The 21,468-nt window shown below is 37.3% G+C and overlaps 1 protein-coding gene across 1 annotated transcript in view; it reads left to right on the forward strand.

Annotated features, from left to right (window-relative positions):
- The window catches only part of ALMS1 (ALMS1 centrosome and basal body associated protein), a 223,335-nt gene that overhangs the window by 80,659 nt on the left and 121,208 nt on the right, over positions 1–21,468 (forward strand). Inside the window, exon 11 of the mRNA XM_072766940.1 lies at positions 1,319–1,452. Within this exon, the coding sequence (XP_072623041.1) occupies positions 1,319–1,452 (134 nt within the window). The remainder of the gene's footprint in view (positions 1–1,318; positions 1,453–21,468) is intronic.

Here is a 21,468-nt window from a genome sequence, read left to right on the forward strand (position 1 = left end):
AAGTCCATTTAACCAATAATATAACTAAGTCACAGTATTAATAGTACTAATCTGAGTTTAGGTCTTTAGGTAGATTCTGAAGCCTGAAGGAGAATAAGGAGATAGCTTGGTTTTCCAGATTCCTAAAGTTTCTCGTGTTTCCTTAATCCTCCTATTATATATAGTATTCTTTTTTTCTTTTTTTAAGATTTTATTTATTCATGAGAGACACACAGAGAGAGGCAGAGACATAGGCAGAGGGAGAAGCAGGCTCTCTGTGAGTAGCCTGATGCAGGACTCCATCCTAGGACCCCAGGATCACACCCTGAGCCAAAGGCAGATACTCAACCATTGAGCCACTCAGGTGTCCTAGTGCTCTATTTTGGAGGCAGAAAAAAAAATGAAAATAATTTGCTCTGCTCTAAATCACACTGTATCATAAAACTATATATATGTCTCCCTTTTAATTTTTAAATTGTTTTCCCTTCTTAAAAAAATATTATTTATTTATTTATTTATTTATTTATTTATTTATTTATTTATTCATGAGAGACACACACAGAGAGGCAGAGGCACAGGCAGATGGAGAAGCAGGCCCCATGCCAGAAGCCTGACGCAGGACTCGATCCCGGGTCTCCAGAATCACACCCCGGGCCGAAGGCGGCGCTAAACTGCTGAGCCACCCAGGCTGCCCTGTCTCCCGTTTTCTGATAAAATTCTTAGAGCATATTTCATTAGAAAAAACAAGTAAACTTGAGTTAGAGCTTTGAAAGAGGACATTTACTAATCCCACTAATCTCTAATACTAGAATACCATTAAAAAAGAAAAAAAGATTTAGGGTAAAATGGGGAATGTATTTTAGAGAGCAACTTATAAACAGTTCAGGCCTACCTGATTTGTTAATAAGTTTTTCCTTGAGATTAACTACCTATGCCATTCCTTTTATTACTTGCATATTCTGATTCCAGAAAATTCCAAGTTTTATTGATTATGGTTAAGTATCAGCTCCCATGGAAGTGACAGCAACTGTAGTAGACACTAATAGGGGAGGAAAAGGGACCATCCTGATTGGAAGGAAGATAAAAATAATTGAAAATCATAATTAAAGTGGCCTTCTTGGAGAAATATCTGTAAAACCTGGTTTTTAAAAATCACATGTTTCAGTGAAGTGATTGCTCTTAAGAACTTATAATAGTTATATAATTGAGAGCACATACTATTTGCTAAGTGTTGTGGTAGGCATTTAGCTGGCTATACTGATGGTTTTCTGTGCTCTTATAATCACTGAAAATTATTTTTACAGTGCATTATCTTAAGTGTTTTATGTTTTCTTTTCAGCCTGGAATCTGAAATTTAATCTGGCTCATGAGTGTGGGTACTCCATTTCAGAATTAAATGAAGATGACAGGAGAAAAGTAGAAGAGATCAAAGCAAAATTGTTCAGTCATGAGAGAACAACTGACTTGTCCAAGGTATCAAAGAAAGCTAGAAATGAAGAGAAAAAATGTGGAAGAAAAGGCACTGGAGTTTGTTTCTCTTACTTGGGCATTGTTGATACCAGCTGAGTCATTGTTATAACGTCTTTGGATAGAGTGTTAAGAGTCTAATTTCTTAAAAGTTAATGTTTAAGGGCTAGATTCAGTAGGTTTTAATAAATTCCAAACTCATCTATTGAAAAGAATTTATCTCCTTAGGAAAATAAGAATAGATTTGCTTTGTATTAGTATTTTCTCTTCATGGTGATAACTTGAGGTACAGATGAAGTCCAGCCTTTTTCAGATTATCTACTTAAGAGCACAAAGTTTTGATAGCTTGTTTATTTATTTATTTTTTAAAAATTTTTATTTATGATAGTCATATATAGATAGAGAGAGAGAGAGAGGCAGAGACACAGGTAGAGGGAGAAGCAGGCTCCATGCACCGGGAGCCCGACGTAGGACTCGATCCCGGGTCTCCAGGATTGCACCCTGGGCCAAAGGCAGGCGCTAAACCGCTGCGCCACCCAGGGATTCCGATAGCTTGTGTTTAAATGATTTTAATAGTACTTACTTTCCTTCAGTTGTGACCTATTTCATGCATAGTAAAGAATGTATATGAAACATACATAAAGAATAAGGAAAATAAAAATACTTCCTGCATATTGGCCAACTAGCTTGATAAATGGGATGTTCCCAGGTACCGTAGAAGTCCTGTGTGTCCTCTCGCCAGACATTTTTTTCTTGACTTCTTGTTCTGACATGTATTGATTTTCTCTTGTTGTTCAGTATAGTTTGGAATTCTTTAATAGATGGAATCAACATGGTATATATTCTGAGAATTGCATTTTTTACAGACACTTGGGTTTTTGAGATTTTTCTGTGTAGATGTATGTAGTTTTGGTTTATTCATTTTAGTGTTGAAAGTATTCTAGTGTAAGAATATATCATGGTTTGTCCATTCTCTTGTGGATAGGGCATTTGGTCTGTTTTATGAATAGTAATAGGGTACAGTAATACTCTATCTTACAAGGTTTTGGTATGTGTTTTATGAGATAGTGCTTAGTGGAATGTGTGATATCTAGTTCTCAATTTTCAGCTATTATTCCTCTCAACACTATAAAATTTAATAATGCATAGACTTTATGGCCTAATTGGCAGTTTTTCAGAAAAATTTTTGTCAGTGATACAGCATAAATATTGGTTTATCTTTTTTGGAAAAGTTTTTTAAAAGTATGAATTAATTTATGTGTATGTTTGAGACCATCACCACCATCCCATTTCCAGAAATTCTTTTCATCTTGCAAGACTGAAGCTTTGTACTTATTAAATAATTTCTCTTCCTTCCACCCTTTCCCTAGCCCCTGGCAACCACCATTCTTTCTGTCTTTGTGATTTTAATTAATTCCTCATATAGGTGGAATCATACAGTATTATGACATTTGATGTAAATGACATTATGTCATTTAGCCTGATGAACTTCAAGGTTCCTCTATGTTGTACCTTATGTCAGAATTTCCTTAAAGTGAATCTCTTAGAGATAAGTATATAGTTGGATAATGGTTTTTTAGCCATTCTGTCAATCTCTGATGTATTGTTTGAGTTTGGTCCATTTATATTTAAAGTGATTACTGATAGGTGAGACCCACTTCTGTCATTTTACTATTTGTTTTCTATGTCAGGGAACTGATTTTTATGTTCAGGTACAACTCCAAACCATAAGATTATTTACCTTACTCCCCTTTGGCCCACAGAAGTGCAGAGGACAACAAATTACATTTTGTAGGCTCCTAACAACACCCTCTTACCCTCTTGTTGGCATAAAACTACTCAGATCATTTTGATTCCTCCCAGCCTATGATAACAAAATCCACTTTGCACGTACAGATTGATATGCTTACCAGGATACTATCTTCTCTCTTTTCCCTTTTTTGTTCAGTAACTTCTGAATTCAGGAAAAGTTTGAAGTCAGTAATTTATATTATTGTGGTATATGAACCAATATCTCTGACATTTATAAAGAAAACCATAAAACAAACTTTTTTTTTAAAAAAGATTTTATTTATTTATTCATAGAGACATAGAGAGAGAGGCAGAGGGAGAAGCAGGCTCCATGCAGGGAACCTGATGTGGGACTCAATCCCGGGTCTCCAGGATCGCACCCTGGGCTGCAGGCGGCGCCAAACCACTGCACCACTGGGGCTGCCCCCATAAAACAAACTTAAGAGTAAAAATAAAACAATCTAAACTAAAAAAGTAGTAAGAAAGAAATTATAAACTCAAATGTATCAATTAATATACTAGAAAACAGGAAAATAATAGAATTGAACATTAACACTTGGAGTTGAATCTTGGAAAAATTCCAAGTCAATAGGCAGTCTCTAGATTACAAGAAAATAATTCAGTGTTCTAAATGAAAACAAGTATGCTAAGCATACCATTGAGAAATTTTGAAATCATAAGAGTATATAACGTATACCTCTTTTTTATTAGGTGTAAAATTTTCATGAATTGGCTGATTTTCTAGGAAAATGTCAATAAATCTTAAATAGATTAGATATCAAGATAGAATATCCTTGTCTCTCACAGATTTATCTTCCAAGAAAAGTAGCTGACCTGTTACGTGATGTTATAGAGTATTTCCTAGGTATAATGTTGGTAGTGTGGTTATATGACAGGTGAGTGTCCCTGTTCTTAGGGGATGCAGTGGTGAACTATTTAGAATTGAAGTGTCATATACCAATGTTTGTAGAGAGGCATAAAACTGATAGGGAGAACGTTCAATTGTTGAATCGTGGCAGAAGGAATTCCAGTGTTTATTTTAACATTGTACCAACTTTTTAAAAAGAGACTATTTTTTAGAGTTGTTTAAAATTCACAGCAAAATTGAGAGGAAGATACAGAGATTTCCCATAGACCTCCTCCCCCCAAAACATGCACTTCCATTGCCATTATCAACATCCCCCACCAGAGTAGTACATCTGTTAAAATTGATGAACCTGCATTGACATATCATAATAACCCAAAGTCCATAGTTACATTAGGGATCACCCCAGGAGTTATATATTTTATGGATTTGGACAAATAATGTAATCACATGTATCCATTGCTGTATCATATAGAATATTTTCACCACCCTAATGTTCCTCTGTACTCTGATCTGTTCAATTCTGCCACCTTCTCATTTCCACTGGAACCACTGATCTTTCTGCTGTCTCTACACATGTTGTGTAGTTGGACTAAAACAGTATTTAGCCTTTTCACATTGGCTTCTCTGGATTGTTAATATGTGTTTAGGTTTCATCCATGGATTTCCGTAACTTGATAGCTCATTTCTTTTTAACACTGAATAATATTCCATTGTCTTGATGTGCCACACAGTTTATTTCACCTACTAAGGAACATCTTGGTTGCTTCCAAGTTTTGGCAATTATGAATAAAGCTATTTCCTTACGCAATTTTTTTTGTGTGGAAATCAGACTTTACAGGTTTTTTTGGTTATCAGGGAGTGCAAATGTTAGATTATATGGTAAGAGTATATTTAATTTTGTCAGAAACCATCAAGCTGTTTATAACTTTGTGTGTGGAGCTCTACTTCAATTTAAAAAAAAAAATCACAGACACACACATTTACATAGGGAGAAAAAAAAAAGAAACCACCAAAATTGTCTCAGAAAGTGGCTGTACCATTTTTTTATTTCTCCCAACAGTGAATAAGAGTTCTCGTTGCTCCACATCTTTGTCAGCATTTGGTATTGTCAGTATTCTGGATTTTGGCCATTGTCATAGGTGTGGAGTAGAGTCTTGTTTTATTATTTTTTATTTATAGATTTTATTCATTTGAGAGAGAGAATGCATGAGTAGGGGGAGGGATAAAAGGAAAGGGAGAGGGACAAAGAGACTCTTGCTGAGTAGGACACACAACTGACTGAGCCACCCGGGTGCCCAGAAGTTTTGTTTTAATTTGCATTTCCCTGATGACATTTGATGTAAAACATCCTTTCATTTGCTTATTTTCCAACTGTGTGTTTTCTTTGGTGAATTGTCTTAATATCTTTGGCCCATTTTTAAATTGGGTTGATTTCTTATTTATTCTTTAGAATTCTTTGTATATTTTAGATAATAGTCCTTTATCAGATGTGTCTTCTGCAAACATTCTCTTCCAGTCTGTGGCTTGTCTTTTCATTCTTGACATTGTTTTTCATAGGACAAAAGTTTTATTAATTACAATGAATTCAGCTTTTTTAAAAAAAATAAATTAATTTTTATTGGTGTTCAATTTACCAACATACAGAAAAACACCCAGTGCTCATCCCATCAAGTGTCCCCCTCAGTGCCCGTCACCGATTCCCCCCCCACCCTCCGCCCGAATTCAGCTTATTAATTATTCTTTCAAGGATTGTACCTTTGATGTTATATCTAAAAAGTCATCACTGTATCCGTGGTCATCAAGGTTTCTTCTTTGTTATGTTCTAGGTTTTGTGTTTACCTTTAGGTCTATGCTCCAGTTTGAGTTAATTTTTGTGAGAAGTTTTTAATTGGTGTCTAGATTCATATTTTTTTTTTTTTTTTTTTTGCATGTGGATACTCGGTTCCAACACCATTTGTAGAAAGGACTGTCTTTGCTCCATGCCTTTGTCCTCTTGTCAAAGATCAGTTGACTGTATTTATATGATCTGTTTCTGGGCTTTTTTCTGTTCTTTGGTATATTTGTCTATTCTTTGACCAGTACGACACTGTCTTAATTACTGTAGCTTTATTTTCAGTCTTGATGTTGGATAGTGTCAGTCCTCTAACTTTGTCCTTCTTCTTTAGTATAGCGTTGGGTATTTTGAATCTCTTGTTTTTCCAGATAAACTTTAGAAATAGTATATCAATATCTATAAAATAACTTTCTGGGATTATGATTAGGATTGCAATGAATCTATAGGTCAAGTTAAGGGGAACAATGTCAGCTTGGTAGGTCTTGACAATATTGAGTCTTTTTATCCATAAACATGGAATATCTCTCCATTTATTTAATACTTTGACTTCTTTCATCAGGATTTTACAGTTTTCTTCATAGAGAGCTTGTAGATATTTTGCTAGGTTTATATGTAAGCATTTCATTTTTTGGGCTGCTAATGTAAATGGTATTGAATTTTTTTTTTTATTTCAATCTCCACTTGTTCATTGTTGGTATATAGGAAAACAATTGACTTTTGTATATTAACCTGTATCCTGCCATTTGCAATCATTGCTTATTAGTTCCAGGACTTTGTTGATTCTTACAGATTTTCTACATGGATGATCATGTCATCAAGAAATAAAGACAGTTTTATTTCTTCCTTCCCAATCTGTATACCTTTTATTTTCTTTACGTGTTTTATGGCATTAACTAGGAATTCCATTTTGATGTTGAAAGTGTTGAGATGGGATATCATTAACTTGTTCTGGTCTTTGTGGGAAGCTTCTAGTTTCTTACCATGAAGTATGAAGTAAGCTGAAGGTTTTCTGCCAATATTCTTTATTACGTTGAAGAAGTTTCCTTCTATTCCTAGTTTACTGATGAATAAGTGTTGGATTTTGTCATATTCTTTTTCTGCATCTATTGATATAATGGTCATTTTTCTTTTTTTTAGCTTGTTGATGTGATCATGTTTTTTTAAAAAAAGATTTTATTTATTTAATCATTAGAGACACACAGAAAGAGAGAGACATAGGCGGAGGGAGGAGCAGACTCCTGGCAGGGAGCCTGTCGTGGTACTTGATGCTGGGTCTCCAGGAACAAGCCCTGAGCCAAAGGCAGATGCTTAATCACTGAGCCACCCAGGCATCCCTGATGTGATCATATTAATTGATTTTTGAATGATAAATCCACTTGGTCATGATATACAATTGTTTTTATACTTTGTTGTATTTGATATGATAATATTTTATTGAGGATTTTTGCATCTATATTCATGAGAGATGCTGGTCTGGGTTTTGTTTTTGTTTCTTGTAATATCTTTGTCTGGTTGTGGTATTAGGGTAATGCTGGCCTCAGAATGAATTAGGAAGTGTTTCTTCTGCTTCTGTCTCTGAAAGAGATTATAAGGAGTTAGTGTAATTTTTTCTTTAAATGTTTGGTAGAATTCATCACTGAACCCAGCTGGGCCTAGGATTTTCTCTTTTGAAAGATTACTATTCAGTTTCTTTAATAAATAGATGTCTATTCAGAATGTCTTTTTCTTTTTGTGTGTTTTGGCATATTGTATCTTTCAAGAAATTGGTCCATTCTATCTAGGTTATCAGATTTGTGGGAATATGGTTGTTCATAGTATTTCTTTATTATCCGTTTAATGTCCATAGGATTTGTAGTGATGTTACCTGTTTCCTTTTTGATACTAGTAATTCGTATCTTCTCTCTTTTTTTCTTTCTAGGAAGAGGCTTGATGATTTTTATTAGTCTTTTTTTGTTCATTTTTCAGTTGATTTTTCTGTTTACAATTTAATTGATTTCTGTGTTATATCTTACTCTTTTTCAGTTTGTTTTGGACCTAACTTGCTCTTCTTTTTCTAGTTACCTAATATAGAAACTTGGGTTACTGATTTTAGATATTTCTTCTTTTCTATTATATACATTTAATGCTAAAAATTTTATTTTATGCCATGTTTTCCCTGCATTCCACAAGTTTTTGCAAGTTGTGTTTTCATGGGATGCCTGGGTGGCTCAGTGGTTGAATGGCTGCCTTCAGCTCAGGGCGTGATCCCGGGTCCTGGTATTGAGTCCTGCTTTGGGCTGCCCACAAGGAACCTGTTTCTCCCTCTGCCTATGTCTCTGCCTCTCTCTCTATGTCTCTTATGAATAAGTAAATAAAATCTTTAAAAAAATTATGTTTTCATTTTAGGTTAATATGTTTTAAAACTTTTCTTGAGATTTATTTATTCTTTGATTCATGCTTTATTTAGAAGTATGTTGTTTAATCTCCACATATTTAGGGATTTCCCTGTTACCGTTCTTGCTTTGATTTCTGGTTTAATTCCATTGTGGTCTAAGAGCAGACATTATGTGATTTTTATTCTTTTAAATTTGTTAAGGTATGTTTGATGATTAAGAAATGTGACCTGTCTTGGTGAGTGTTCCATGTGAGCCTAAGAATTGAGTATTTTGTTGTTTTTGGTTGAAGTAGTCTATAGACATCTATTATATCCAGTTGATTCATGGTGTTGTTAAACTGTGTTTACTAATTTACTGCATGATGTATCTGTTTATTTCTGATAGAGGATATTGACGTCTCCACCTATAATAATGGATCAATCTATTTCTCTTTTTAGTTATGTCAGTTTTTGCCTCATGTAGTTTAGTACTGTTATTAGGCATATATTCATTATGAATTGTTATGTCTTATCATGTCCTTCTTTATCCCTGATAACTTTCTTTGCTTTGAAGTCTGTTCTGTTTGAAATTAATACAGTATTCCTACTTTGATTAATTTTATAATGGTATATTTCTCTCCATCCGTTTACATTTAATCTGTGTCTTTACATTTAAAGTGGCTTTCTTGGGGTGCCTGGGTGGCTAAGTCAGCTAAGTGTCTGACTCTTAATATCAGTTCAGGTCATGATATTAGAGTTGTGAGATTGAGCTTCATGTGGGTGTGGAGCCTGTTTAAGATCCTCTCTCCCTGTCTCCCTCTGACCCTCTCCCCATCTTTCCTTTCCTCTCTTAAAAATTTAAATAAAGTGTCTTACTTGTAGACAATATCTAGCTAGATCTTGCTTTTTGATACACTCTCACAGTCTTGACAGTCTTTGTCTTTTAATTAGTGTGTTTAGATCATTGATTTTCAAAGTGATTATTGATATATTTGGGAGTAATATCTACTATATTCACTACTGTTTTTTATTTGTTGCTCTTGTTCTTTATTTCAGTTTTTGTCACCGAGTCTTTTTCTGCCTTTTGTGGATTATTTACTGTTTTCTTTTTTGGTTTTTTTTTTATTTACACATTTGTTAGAGACAGAGCACAAACAGGGGGAGAAGTAGAGGGAGAGGGAGAAGCAGACTCCCTGCTGAGCAGGCTGCCCAGTGTGGGGCTAGATCCCAGCACCTGGAGATTATGACCTAAGCTGAAGGCAGATGCTCAACCATCTGAGCCTCCCAGGTGCCCTTGCCTTTTGTGTTTTAATTAAGTATTTTATATCATTATATTTGCTCTCATTTCTTAGCATATCAGTTAGACTTTAAAAAAATTTTTTTAAACTATTTTTTAGTGGTTGCCCTAGAATTTGTAGAACATTTAGAACTAATCCAAATTTATTTTCAAATAACACTATACCACTTCAGGTAATGTGAGTACCTTCTAATATCCTTGAACAGTACAGCAGTGAGGGGAACCAGCTCCCCACACAGTTGAAATTCTGCATGTAACTTTTGATTCCCTCAAGGCTACTAATAGCCTACTGGTGGTCAGAAGCCTTAATAATAACATAGTCAGTTAACACGTTTTGTACATTATGTGTATTATATACTATATTTTTATTTAAAAAACTCCTCTGGAGAAAAGAAATGTTACCACCATAAGGAAGGGAAAATACATTTACAGTACTGTATTTATCCAAAAAATCACGTATAAGTGGATCCATGCTGTTCATACCTCTGTTGTTCAAGGGTCAACTGTAATCCTGATTTCTTCCTCCCATCTCTTGTATCATTGCTGTCATTCATACACATAAACCCACGCGTACACAAGCAATAGTTTGAACAATCTGTTAGATTAAGAATAAGAAAAAAGTGTTTTTTGTGTTTTTTTCTTTTAATTGTCACTTATTCCTTCTTACCTTTGTGTAGATCTGAGTTTCTGGCCACATTTTTCTTTTCTGTAAAATACTTCTGTTAACATCTGATGTGTGGCAGGTCTTACTGGCAACAAATTCCCTTGATTTTTGTTTGGGAAAGCCTTCATTTCTCCTTCTGTTACAAAGATAATTTCGTAGGGTATAGAATTCCAAGTTTGTCCTTTTTTTCCCCTCAATACTTAAAAAATTTCATTCTGTTCTCTTTTTATTTGCATAGTTTCTGAGGAGAAGGGTGTAATTCATTGTTCCTCTGTAGATAAGGCAGTTTTACCCTGTAGCTTTTTCCCACTCTGGAAAGTGAAAACCCCAGGGTCATTTTGATTGAAGATGCAGTTTCAGTACATCACACAAAGCAAGTTAGGTCACAATATTTATTACTTATAGATCCCAGAAGCGGTGGTGGTGAGTGGGTGGGTCTGGGTTGGGGCAAGGGGCAAGGGGCAAGGCAGTCCTCTCTCCAAGGTCATGAGCAAGTAGGAGATAGAGAACAGGGTAGCAAACACCTATTAAGGTGGTTGAGGCAGAGATCACTAACTTTTCATAGGCTTAACTCTAAGTAGTTGTTTTAAAAGATGCTTGAAGGTAATAACAAAGTGCAGACTTCTGGTGGAGAATCCTAAACTCAGGTCCTTATCTAACTGTCCAGACTCTGGGTGTGAGCAGGGTTATCATACTGTAAAATGCCTAGGCAGCAACTCAAAATAGCTTTTTCCTCATCACAATTGAACCTGTGATGCCTAAGCATTAATCTTTAGGGAAAACCATGGGCACTGTCTAGATGGCAGAGATGTTAAAAGCCACTGGCAGGGTTTTGGTCACCTAGCTCATGAAACATTTGAGCAAAGCAAAAATGCCAGTCGATAGTATAATTAGACAAATGGTAGTTTAAAATCCTGTCTGTAACCATCCCTCCCTTTGTCGGGGTCCAGCCAAGAAAATAAATCAAAGCCATGGATAAGGTTAAGGTAAGTATTTGATTAAAAACTTGGGTAAGGGGATCCCTGGGTGGCGCAGCGGTTTGGCGCCGGCCTTTGGCCCAGGGCGCAATCCTGGAGACCCCGGATCGAATCCCACATCAGGCTCCCGGTGCATGGAGCCTGCCTTCTCCCTCTGCCTGTGTCTCTGCCCCTCTCTCTCTCTCTCTCTCTGTGACTATCATAAATAAATAAAAATTAAAAAAAAAAAAAAAGTAAAAAAAAAAAAAAAAACTTGGGTAAGATTATGAAATACTTGTACCTATTAAGCCATCTTTTGTAAATTTGTCTAAATTTGTTCAGAATTATTTATATATACAGCAGGTGATGTACTTTACAGTGTATATATACCTCCTTCCTCGCCCAATAAGGAATCTAAAGCTAAATGCTTATCCCAAACATTTTGCACTAAAGCATCATGTTGTATTAAGTCTAGGCTTTGGAGTAGCAGCCCTGTATACTTGCCAGGGTGGCTGACAGGTTAGTGTTTGCCTTAATAATTTGTTGTTGTGTGCTTATGTGGTAGTGTTCCCATGAGGGATAGTAGCAGACCAGTTTTTGACATAATGAAGATGAATTTTGAATGCTTTTGATGTGAGAGGACAAAGAGATGGATTGAGGATCCTGTTATGAGGGTTGTCCTAGGGGGACTAAAGTACCATGATAGGAACAGACAGAACTCCCCGGGGACCAACAAGGAGGCAAATGTGTTTGAGGGAAGAAGTGCACATATGGAGAGCCGTGGATGTGTGATGGTCCCAGGGCACTAAACTCAGAGTGAACACTGTTTTATTGTGGAAGCCAGGGTAAATTGGGAGTTACTACTGGGTGACTAGGCTGCAACGCCTGAGACTGGGGGGTTTGTGTTCTTGGTGTGACACATATGTTATATTCATTCTTGTGGTGTTGGTGCCTGTGCAGACATAGGGAATTACAAAGAGTGCGTGGAATCTCCTGCCAGGTGCCTTGTACTGTACTGCAAAGTGTCCTGCGTGGGACCAGTTGAGCACCATAGAAAGGGGTCAGGCAAACTGCAGAGATGTGTGGGATGCCTTTTGTTGGTCTAATGAGGGCAAAGGTCAATAAATTAGCCATCTAGGCTACTAGGGAAAAAACCTTTGTTGAGTTCAGTAACGTGCCTAGCAATTATAGTGGCTCAAAAAATGAGCCCTGGTTTCTGCCCGTGGGATAGTCACTTTTGGAGGGCTTGAGTGGAAGGATTGTGGAAACCTGAGTGGTGGCAGTGGGAAAGGGTTTCCTTAGGGTGGTACAGGGAGATGACTCTACAGCTGTGGTCCTGTGAGAGTGTTTCAGGGGAGGTGCTCTGGTGGTAGCATCCACAGCCAGAGAGGGGTTCTTCCAGCCGAAATTAAATTTACTAGGCCCTAGTAAGCAGCATAGTATGGACCAATTTAATGAGTGTGGTAAGGAAAGCAACTAAGTAAAGTGCTTAAAGGAACCTCCATAAGTGTATGAGACTTGACAGATACCTTGGCCTTTCAAAGCTCAAAAGTGCAATGGAAACCAGCATGGCAGTCATAGAATTGCCTCACACTCAAGCAGCAAGTATTGTAGTAAGCAAAGGGGGCCTTGAGGTGAACACATATTTTCAGTTGTCATCTCTACTATTGTGGAAGGTTGTAGAGGTAGCAATTGGGATGAAGTTTTGTCCCTTGCCATCATGTGCTGGGGTTGTCATCTCCAGTGTTATTGCAATAGAGAGAGCCATCCCAGAGGAGGGTAGTTCTTCCAGGTAACCACCCAGGAGAGGAACAGAGGAGCCCCAGAGTCTAACAGGGTCAAATTGATTTGAAATACTCTGATTAAGATTTGCTTGCATCATTGTAAGCATCTATTGGTATCACAATTCTTAGTAAACTTGGGAGGTTCTTGGGGAAATGTACCTCACAAATGACTGGGTAGGGCTCTCCTCTGAGGCATAGGAGGTCTCTGTTCATAAACAGTAAAGGTTGGAGGCACATGTGTAGCCTTGGTATAGAGAAAATTTAGTTATATATATGCTTCTAACAGTTTAATATTTGGCCCTGTATTACTAGAGATGGGTCTGAAATGCATAAGCCTATCATCCCAGTTAGGGTTGAAATTAGGGCAGTGTTACAGCTGGTGGCCTGTAAGCATTTGTGCCGTTGGTTCCATTTAAGATAGTAGACTTGAATCATCTAGCTAGTTTCCACACCTTAGTGGCATTTCAGATGCAGCCACTCTAGGGCCAACTTTAGCTCACCTTCTTATCATCCTGGGTACAGTTGCGAGCAAGTGCTGTTCACTTCTAGCAACTTTCTAGTGTTGGGTCTCTGGGGTCAAGGAGAAGCCTTGTGACCCACATGGCACAAGAGGCAGAGAGTAAAGCCAATAGTATGAAACATCTACATTTTATAGTTTTGTCCTTCTGATTGCCTCATAAGAAGATTTATTATGGGGCCATTGTGTAATAGCAGCTCATTGGTGGCCTTCTCCAAAGTGGAGTAGGGGCAAGTGTTATGATCATATCACCATGATGTCATCCAGTATTGCTGTTGTCAACCACCCAGAATGCCTCTTCCCTACTTTTGAGTGGGTCCAGGCACAATTACTTCCACTTCCTGTGGGGTAGGTATGGTTAGGAGAAATGATCTATCCACTGAAATCACTATTTCAATTGGAATTTACATTATCAAATGGGTAAGTGTGGCCTAGCAGCAGAATAGAACACATAGTCCGTGTTCTTCTAATGGGCCAGGACTAGACAGTGACCAGGGGAGATAACTTCTGTCCTCAGGTCACAAGGCAATACTGGAAGATAAGATGATTGACATTTTAAATCTGTAATGTTGGGGAAAATGTAAATAGTATTGTTCTGTAAGTAAAAGCATCAGATTGCCTCATGATAATAACTATAAGCAGCATGGCCAGATAAGCCTAGTTGGTATGAGAAGAGTGGTGTCCCTATGTCCTAGAGTTTAAAATGTTTTAAAGTGCCCCTAGTAGCAAAGAAGCCCATTTGTTGCCTTGTAACTTCAGGAGCAAGAACTTTAAATAGACCTTTGTGGTGTTGAATAATCTAGAGGTCTGTAACTGGTCAAGCGTATCTGCCTTGGAGTTAGACTCTAGTGTGGTAGAGTTTGTGCTGAAACATGGGTAACCTTATTTGTGACTGGTGCCAGGGCATTGCCTCTCCAAATTTTGGGCATCCCAAATGGGATATTCTTAAATGTGAAAATCACCCTGTTGCCATTGGTCTGACGAAACTGATGGCCTGGTAGCAACTGCCCATTAGTCAGTGAAAATATGAACAAGAGGCTTGTCTGGGTAGCTGCACTCTCTACAGCCATTTGTGCTCCCACAAGCTCAGCAAACCAGCCAACCTTCACTTGACATCTTTGATAAGCATGGCACTGTCAAGGTGATAAATTACCACTCTCCCAATACGCTCCACTGCATGAGTGATGGCGCTGCCACCCATGAAGAATACAGAATCCCTTTCTCATTCTCTCAGCTCTTCCCAGGTCACCAGAGGTTTAGGCAGTGTGAGCACTGTCAACAGTTCCTCGAGGTCCATTGACAATGGGTTGAGGATCCAGGAAGCCACATCCTCCAGTAATGTGGAAAGATCTGCCGTGTCAGTTTAGCCCATTCTAGAAGCTACCATGTCCATTTTATCAAAGGGCATTGTGGTCATGCTGAGCCATTATTGGGTGCCATCCCTTATGCATGGTGTAATAGGAATGTGGGTACACAGGAGAACAGAGATTGTTCCTGTTGAGTTGCCTCTGTAACAAAACCCAATAAGCAGTCAGAATTTGATGTTCTAAGGGTTGTGACAGACAGCTATGAAGGGCAGCCATCTGGTCTAGAAGCCAAGAGGCAATTAGGAAGAGTATTTATAGTCTATAGACTCCAGGATGCATAGTACACGGTGGCCAGTGCTTCAACCTGGAGGGAAGAGCCAGAGGAAGCCATGGGTAGGGCTTGATGAGTTGACTTTTGTGTAAGGCTTCTCTCTGTTAAAATGTAGAGAATTTGTGTGTAACTGCATAAACGGTGCTAAGTATGGAATAAGTGTAGTATGTGTACCCCTAAAATGTGAAGAGAGCTAAGAAATGTTAGGCTTGCCATAGTATGGTAGGGGGCTGAATAGTCAACAATTGATGTTTAACCAAGCAAGTGGAATTTTGGCCTTCAGAGGACCAATTAATGTCAAGAAATTTAACAGTTGTAGCTGTACCTTGAATTTTATGTGGTGCAATAGACCAACCACTGATGTAGGTAGGTTACCAGCTGTGTTAGGGCCTTGTGCACCATATTCTCTGAGGAATCTAGGATTGGATTGTCATCAATAAAGTGCCAGACAGTGTAAGGGGACTCTGTAAGGGCATTCGTGTCTTGCTGGCAAAGATTATATATAATGGCTGGGCTGTTAAGATAGCTCATAGGCAATGGGTAAAGGTGTAAGTTCCCTGTGGCTGGGATTTCTCAGTGATTGATGCTAAATAAGACATATTAGCTAGATGCTTCTATTATGAGTTAGGGCTGGCCCTCTAAGCTCAATACTCTAATCACTGACACAGGCTCCTAGAACCTGATAGCCTATACCTCCAGTCCCTGTTTGGGGAAAAGAGGCAGAACCCTTCCTTCCTGGTTAGCTCACCTTGGCTCAATGCTAGAAATTTGCATATGATTATAGTGAATCACATCCAGACCTGACACCCAGTGGAGTCTATTTAGAGACTAATGGGAAACTTACCACCTCAGACTAGGGCCTCCTGGTCAGTCTCAGCACGAAAGTCTGACTTTTTATAGCACCGACAGTTGTTGTTTTTTTTTAAAGATTTTATTTATTCATGAGAGACAACAGAGAGAGAGAGGCACAGACACAGGCAGAGGGATAAGCAGGCTCCATTCCATGCAGGGAGCCTGACGTGGGACTTGATCCTGGGTCTCCAGGACCACACCCTAAGCTGAAGGCGGCGCTAAACCGCTGAGCCCCTGGGCTGCCCAGGGTTTAGTTATTTATATATGTCTGTTATGACCATTTGGTCTGTAATATTGTTCAGATACACTGTTTACTGAATTTTCTGTCTGGATATTCTATCCATTAATGAAAGTAGAGTATTAAAATTTGTTACTTTTTTTATTGCTGTGTGTTTCTCCCTTTGGTTCTTATATTTTTGGGTGCTCTGATGTTGGATATATATACATAATTTTTATTTCTTCTGGATGTATTGACTCATTAGCTAGCATTATTTAATGACCTTCTTTGTCTCTTATGACCATTTTTTTTTTAATTTTAAAGATTTTATTTATTTATTCATGACAGAGAGAGAGAGCGAAAGAGAGACAGGCAGAGGGAGAAGCAGGCTCTGTGCAGAGAGCCTGACGTGGGACTCAATCCCAAGTCTCCAGGATCACAGCCTGGGCTGAATGAAGGTGGCGCTAAACCACTGGGCCACCGGGGCTGCCCTCTCTTATGACAATTTTTACAATTTTTTACTTAAACTCTATTTTGTCTGATATCAGTTTTGCCACTTTTGTGCTCTTTTGGTTACCATTTGCATAGAGTATCTTTCTGTATCCTTTCACTTTCAGCCTAGATGTGTTCTTAAAATTAAAGTAAATCTGTTGTAGACAGCATGTACTTGGATCTACTTTTTTATCCATTCAGCCATCCTGTGTCTTTTGATTGGGGAGTTTAATCTAGTTACATTTTAAGTAATTATTAATAGAGAAGGACTTAGTCTTGTCATTTTGTTAATTGTTTTCTGTCTTATAGTTCTTTTGTCCTTTTTTTCTTCTCTGGTTGTCATCCTTTATGATTTGTAAATTTTTTACAGGGATGGGCTTCAGTTGCTTTATTTCTTTTTTTTTTTCCCCGTTATCTTCTATAGGTTATTTCTTTGTGGTTACCATGACGTTTACACATAACATCTGTAGTTACAGCATAGACAACAAAAACAGAAAGAGATGACTGTGACTATATCAGATTAAAAGCTTCTGCACAGCAAAATACCCCAATAGGGTGAAAAGGCAAACTATGGAATGGGCGAAAATATTTACAAACCTCATATCTGATGAGGGGGTTAATAATCAAAATACTTAAGGAACTCCTACTCTATAATAGCAAAACTAAACAACCTGATTTTTAAAAAATGGACAAAGGCCTTGAATAGACAATTCACCAAAGAAGATAGACAGCTGTCCACAAGTACATGAAAACTTGTTCAGCATCACTAATCATCAGGGAAATGCAGATGAGAACCACAATGAAATATTACCTTACGCATCAGGTTGGCTACTATCAAAAAAAATCTAAAGATAACAATCTTTATTTTTTTGGAGGATGTGAAGAAATTGGAATACTTGTACTTTGTTGGAGAGGATGTAAAATGGTGCAGCCACTATAGAAAACAGAATGGAGGTTCCTCAGAAATTTAAAAGTAGAATTATTATATGATCGAGCAAACCTGTGTCTGTGTATATATCCAAAAGAGTTGAAATCAGGATCTTGAAGAGGTGTCTACACTCTTATATTCATTGTAGCATTAGTCACAATAGTTAAGGAAACAACCTCTATGTTTATTGATGGATGAGTGGATGAAGGAAATATGGTATATACATACAATGGGATATTTTTCAGTCTTAAGAAAGAAATCTTGCCATGTGCAACAATATGGTTGAATGTGGAGGACATCATGGAAGTGAAATAAACTAGTCACAGAAGGACTTACATAAGATTTCTAAAATAGTTAAACCAATGGAAAGAGTAGAATGGTAATTGCCAGGGTGGAGGAATGGAGAATTGCTGTTCAACTGGTATATCATTTCAGTTATGCAAAATGAGCAAGTTCTAGAGATCTAGTTCACAACATGGTACCTATAGTTAACAATACTCTATTGCACGCTTAAAAGGGGGATGTACTTTTGTCAGGAGGGCAGATCTCATATTAACCGTTCTTACCACAATAAAAAATATATATATTTTTTGAAAATCTTGTGTGAGAAATATAGATGCAAAATGTTTAAAATAAATATTAATATAGTATTATCATTTTTTAAAATAACATATAATGAGCAAATAAGACTTGATTTAGCAAAGCAGTTTTAAGTAACTTATAAATATATTTTTTACATTAGTAGGAAAACCACAGCTATTTTAGTAAGGCTCCAAATGGGTACTTGGGAATAAAAATTAAAAACGAAAATCTGTTCCCAATTTAAAATACTTACTTAAATTAGAATAAAGAAGAACAATGCCTCAATATGACAACAAATATGTATTTGAAATTAGCACTCAGTATAATCAATGGTCAAATACATTTTTATGCATATAAAACATTTGTGAGTGATGTTAGCAAAAATGGCGGACTGAGGAACTCTAGGGCTCCATTCCCACGTAAAAAAGTCTAATAGGCTACCAAAATCTGGCAGAATCACTTTTGCAAAACTCTGGAATGTAGTCAAAACTTCAGAAGTAAACCAGGAATGATTACTGAAGTAAAAGAGGTATTTCACTTCACGAGGAGAGTGCTGTGACATTTTAAACTGCCCACCTACCGGCAGTTTATGGTAGATGGTAGCTTTGAAGGTGACAGACCACACTCCTGGTGTAGGTTAGTATTTATAAAAGACGAGTACAAACCTTTTTCTTAACAAATTACTGCAGAGTGTTTTAACCTATCTAGCAGCTCCCAGAAGGACCTAAGAGCTTTCCCAGGGCTGAGGCAGCTTCCCTGCCAGTGTTTATTGAAGACATTTAGTGGCCCAAGTATCAGCTATAGCAGCCTAGGCCTAGGGATAATCAGGATAAATAGAACACTGAAAAGCTTGGGAAGAAAGCAGTTGAGAAAGGGGACAACTTGGGGGTAAAAGGACTTTCAAAGGCTCTTTCTTATGTTGGGAAGTTGAGAAGATGATGTGTGTGCTCAGGGCTGGACTCATGCTCAGAAAGGCCTGAGAAGACTCTGAACTTGCGCTTTTGGCTAACCTTTCAGGCATTCTGTTGCACAAGTGAAAAGTGCAGTGTGAAGCAGTATTGTAAATAACCTGGCTAAGTATTGAAGAAGTACCCTAACTTGGAAAAAATCAGAAAAACTAGTAGAGGTTTTTTTCTCCTCCCTCCTTTCCTTCCTTTTTTACCTTTTTCTCCTTTTCCCTTTCCTTTCCGACTCCAACTGTTAAGGAAACTCAAAACAGTAGCTGATTATTAAGCTAAGAACACATAGACTTCAGTGCCACACACAGAAAAGAATACAAACCTTTTACAAGAGTATCCCAACACACAACAATCTACAACAAGCAACAATAGTCATGTCTATTTTTAACCATATATGAAGTACTTAAAGTTGCATTCTCAGGGAGAAAAGTAATTAATAAAAACTGTGCCAGAGGAAGCCCAGGAATTATACTTAATTAGAAAAAGATTTTAAATCAACCATCTTGAATATGCTCAAGAAGCTAAAGAAAGCCAGGAATGAAGAACTAAAGAAAACCCAAAAAGATGTTTCATCAAATAGAGACATCAAAAAGGGGGATAGAGGGATCCCTGGGTGGCGCAGCGGTTTGGCGCCTGCCTTTGGCCCAGGGCGCGATCCTGGAGACCCGGGATCGAATCCCACATCGGGCTCCCGGTGCATGGAGCCTGCTTCTCCCTCTGCCTGTGTCTCTGCCTCTCTCTCTATCTCTCTGTGACTATCATAAATAAATAAAAAATTAAAAAAAAAGGGGGGGGGGGATAGAAAGCCACTTGAAGGTTTCAGTAGCAGATTTGAGTAGGCAGACCAAAGAATCCGTAAACTTGAAGATCAGTCGAGATTATAAAGTCTGAGGCCAAAAAAGAGAAAAAAAATGAAGAATAATTAATAAAGCTGTGAGATACCATCAAGCATACCAACATATGTAATAATGAAAATACCAGGAGGAGAGAGAAAAGAGAAAGGGGCAGAGGTAATACTTGATGAAGAAGCTGTTGAAAACTCCCCAGATTTGATGGAAATCCTATATCTATACATCTAAAAAGTTTAGTGAACTCCAAGCAGGATCAAATGAAATACTTCTTCACAAAGATTCATTATAGTCAAATTGTCAAAAAACAAAGACAAGACCTTTTAAGCAGCAGTAGAGAAGTATATCATCACTTCTAAGGGATCTTCAATAAGATTAATAATTAACTTCTCTTTAGAATCTATGGAGGCCTATAGGGAGTGGAGTGATATATTAAAAAAAAAACAAAAACAGGGATCCCTGGGTGGCGCAGCGGTTTGGCGCCTGCCTTTGGCCCAGGGCACGATCCTGGAGACCCGGGATCGAATCCCGCGTCAGGCTCCCTGCGAGGAGCCTGCTTCTCCCTCTGCCTGTGTCTCTGCCTCTTTCTCTCTCTCTGTGTGACTATCATGAATAAATAAATAAAATCTTTAAAAAACAAAAACAAAAAACCAAAACTGCCAACCAAGAATTCTGCATCTGGCTAAACTATCTTTCAAAATGGGCAAGGCTTTAAGACTAGATAAACATTCACTTAGGGAATTTGTCATGTAAGAAATGCTCCAGGAAGTCATTCAGGTGAGATGAAAGGATACTGGATAGCAACTAAAAGCCATATGAAGAAATAAGGATAGTGATACCACTACAAACCTACTTGGGTAGCTATATTTTAAGAAAATGGAAAATAAGTCTTGGCAAGGATATGGAAAAATTGGAACCCTTGTACATTGCTGAAGGGAACGAAAAATAGTGCAGCCCCTTGAAAAACAGCTTTGTGGTTCCTCAAATAAACAGGATAGCTGATAATAATAATAATAATAATAATAAGTTTCAGTAATTCTACTACTGGGTATGTACCCAAAATAATTGGAAACATGTTCATGCAAAAATATTCTTATAAAAAATATTTTAAAATTCTGTTTTACACATACATGCACAGTATTGTTGCATAGGCTTACTATTGTATATTTAGGTTGTTTTGAATGTAAATGCAGTTATCTCAGTAGGTGTAATAAGGTTGATTTTATTTTATTTTTTTATAAGATTGATTTTATTTTATTTTTATTTTTTTTTATAAGATTGATTTTAAATGTGTAACAAGATCGTCAAGTTTTCCAGAAAATATTTAAAAATAACATTTAGTATATGTGTTGTTTTGAATACAAGTAGAAATTTTTAAGTATTTTTAAAAAATTTTTGTTTTTGTGGTCTTAAAACATAAAACTATGAACAACTTATAAAAT

Source organism: Vulpes vulpes, chromosome 8, assembly GCF_048418805.1.
Source record: "Vulpes vulpes isolate BD-2025 chromosome 8, VulVul3, whole genome shotgun sequence".
In the NCBI taxonomy this organism is placed as follows: Eukaryota; Metazoa; Chordata; class Mammalia; order Carnivora; family Canidae; genus Vulpes; species Vulpes vulpes.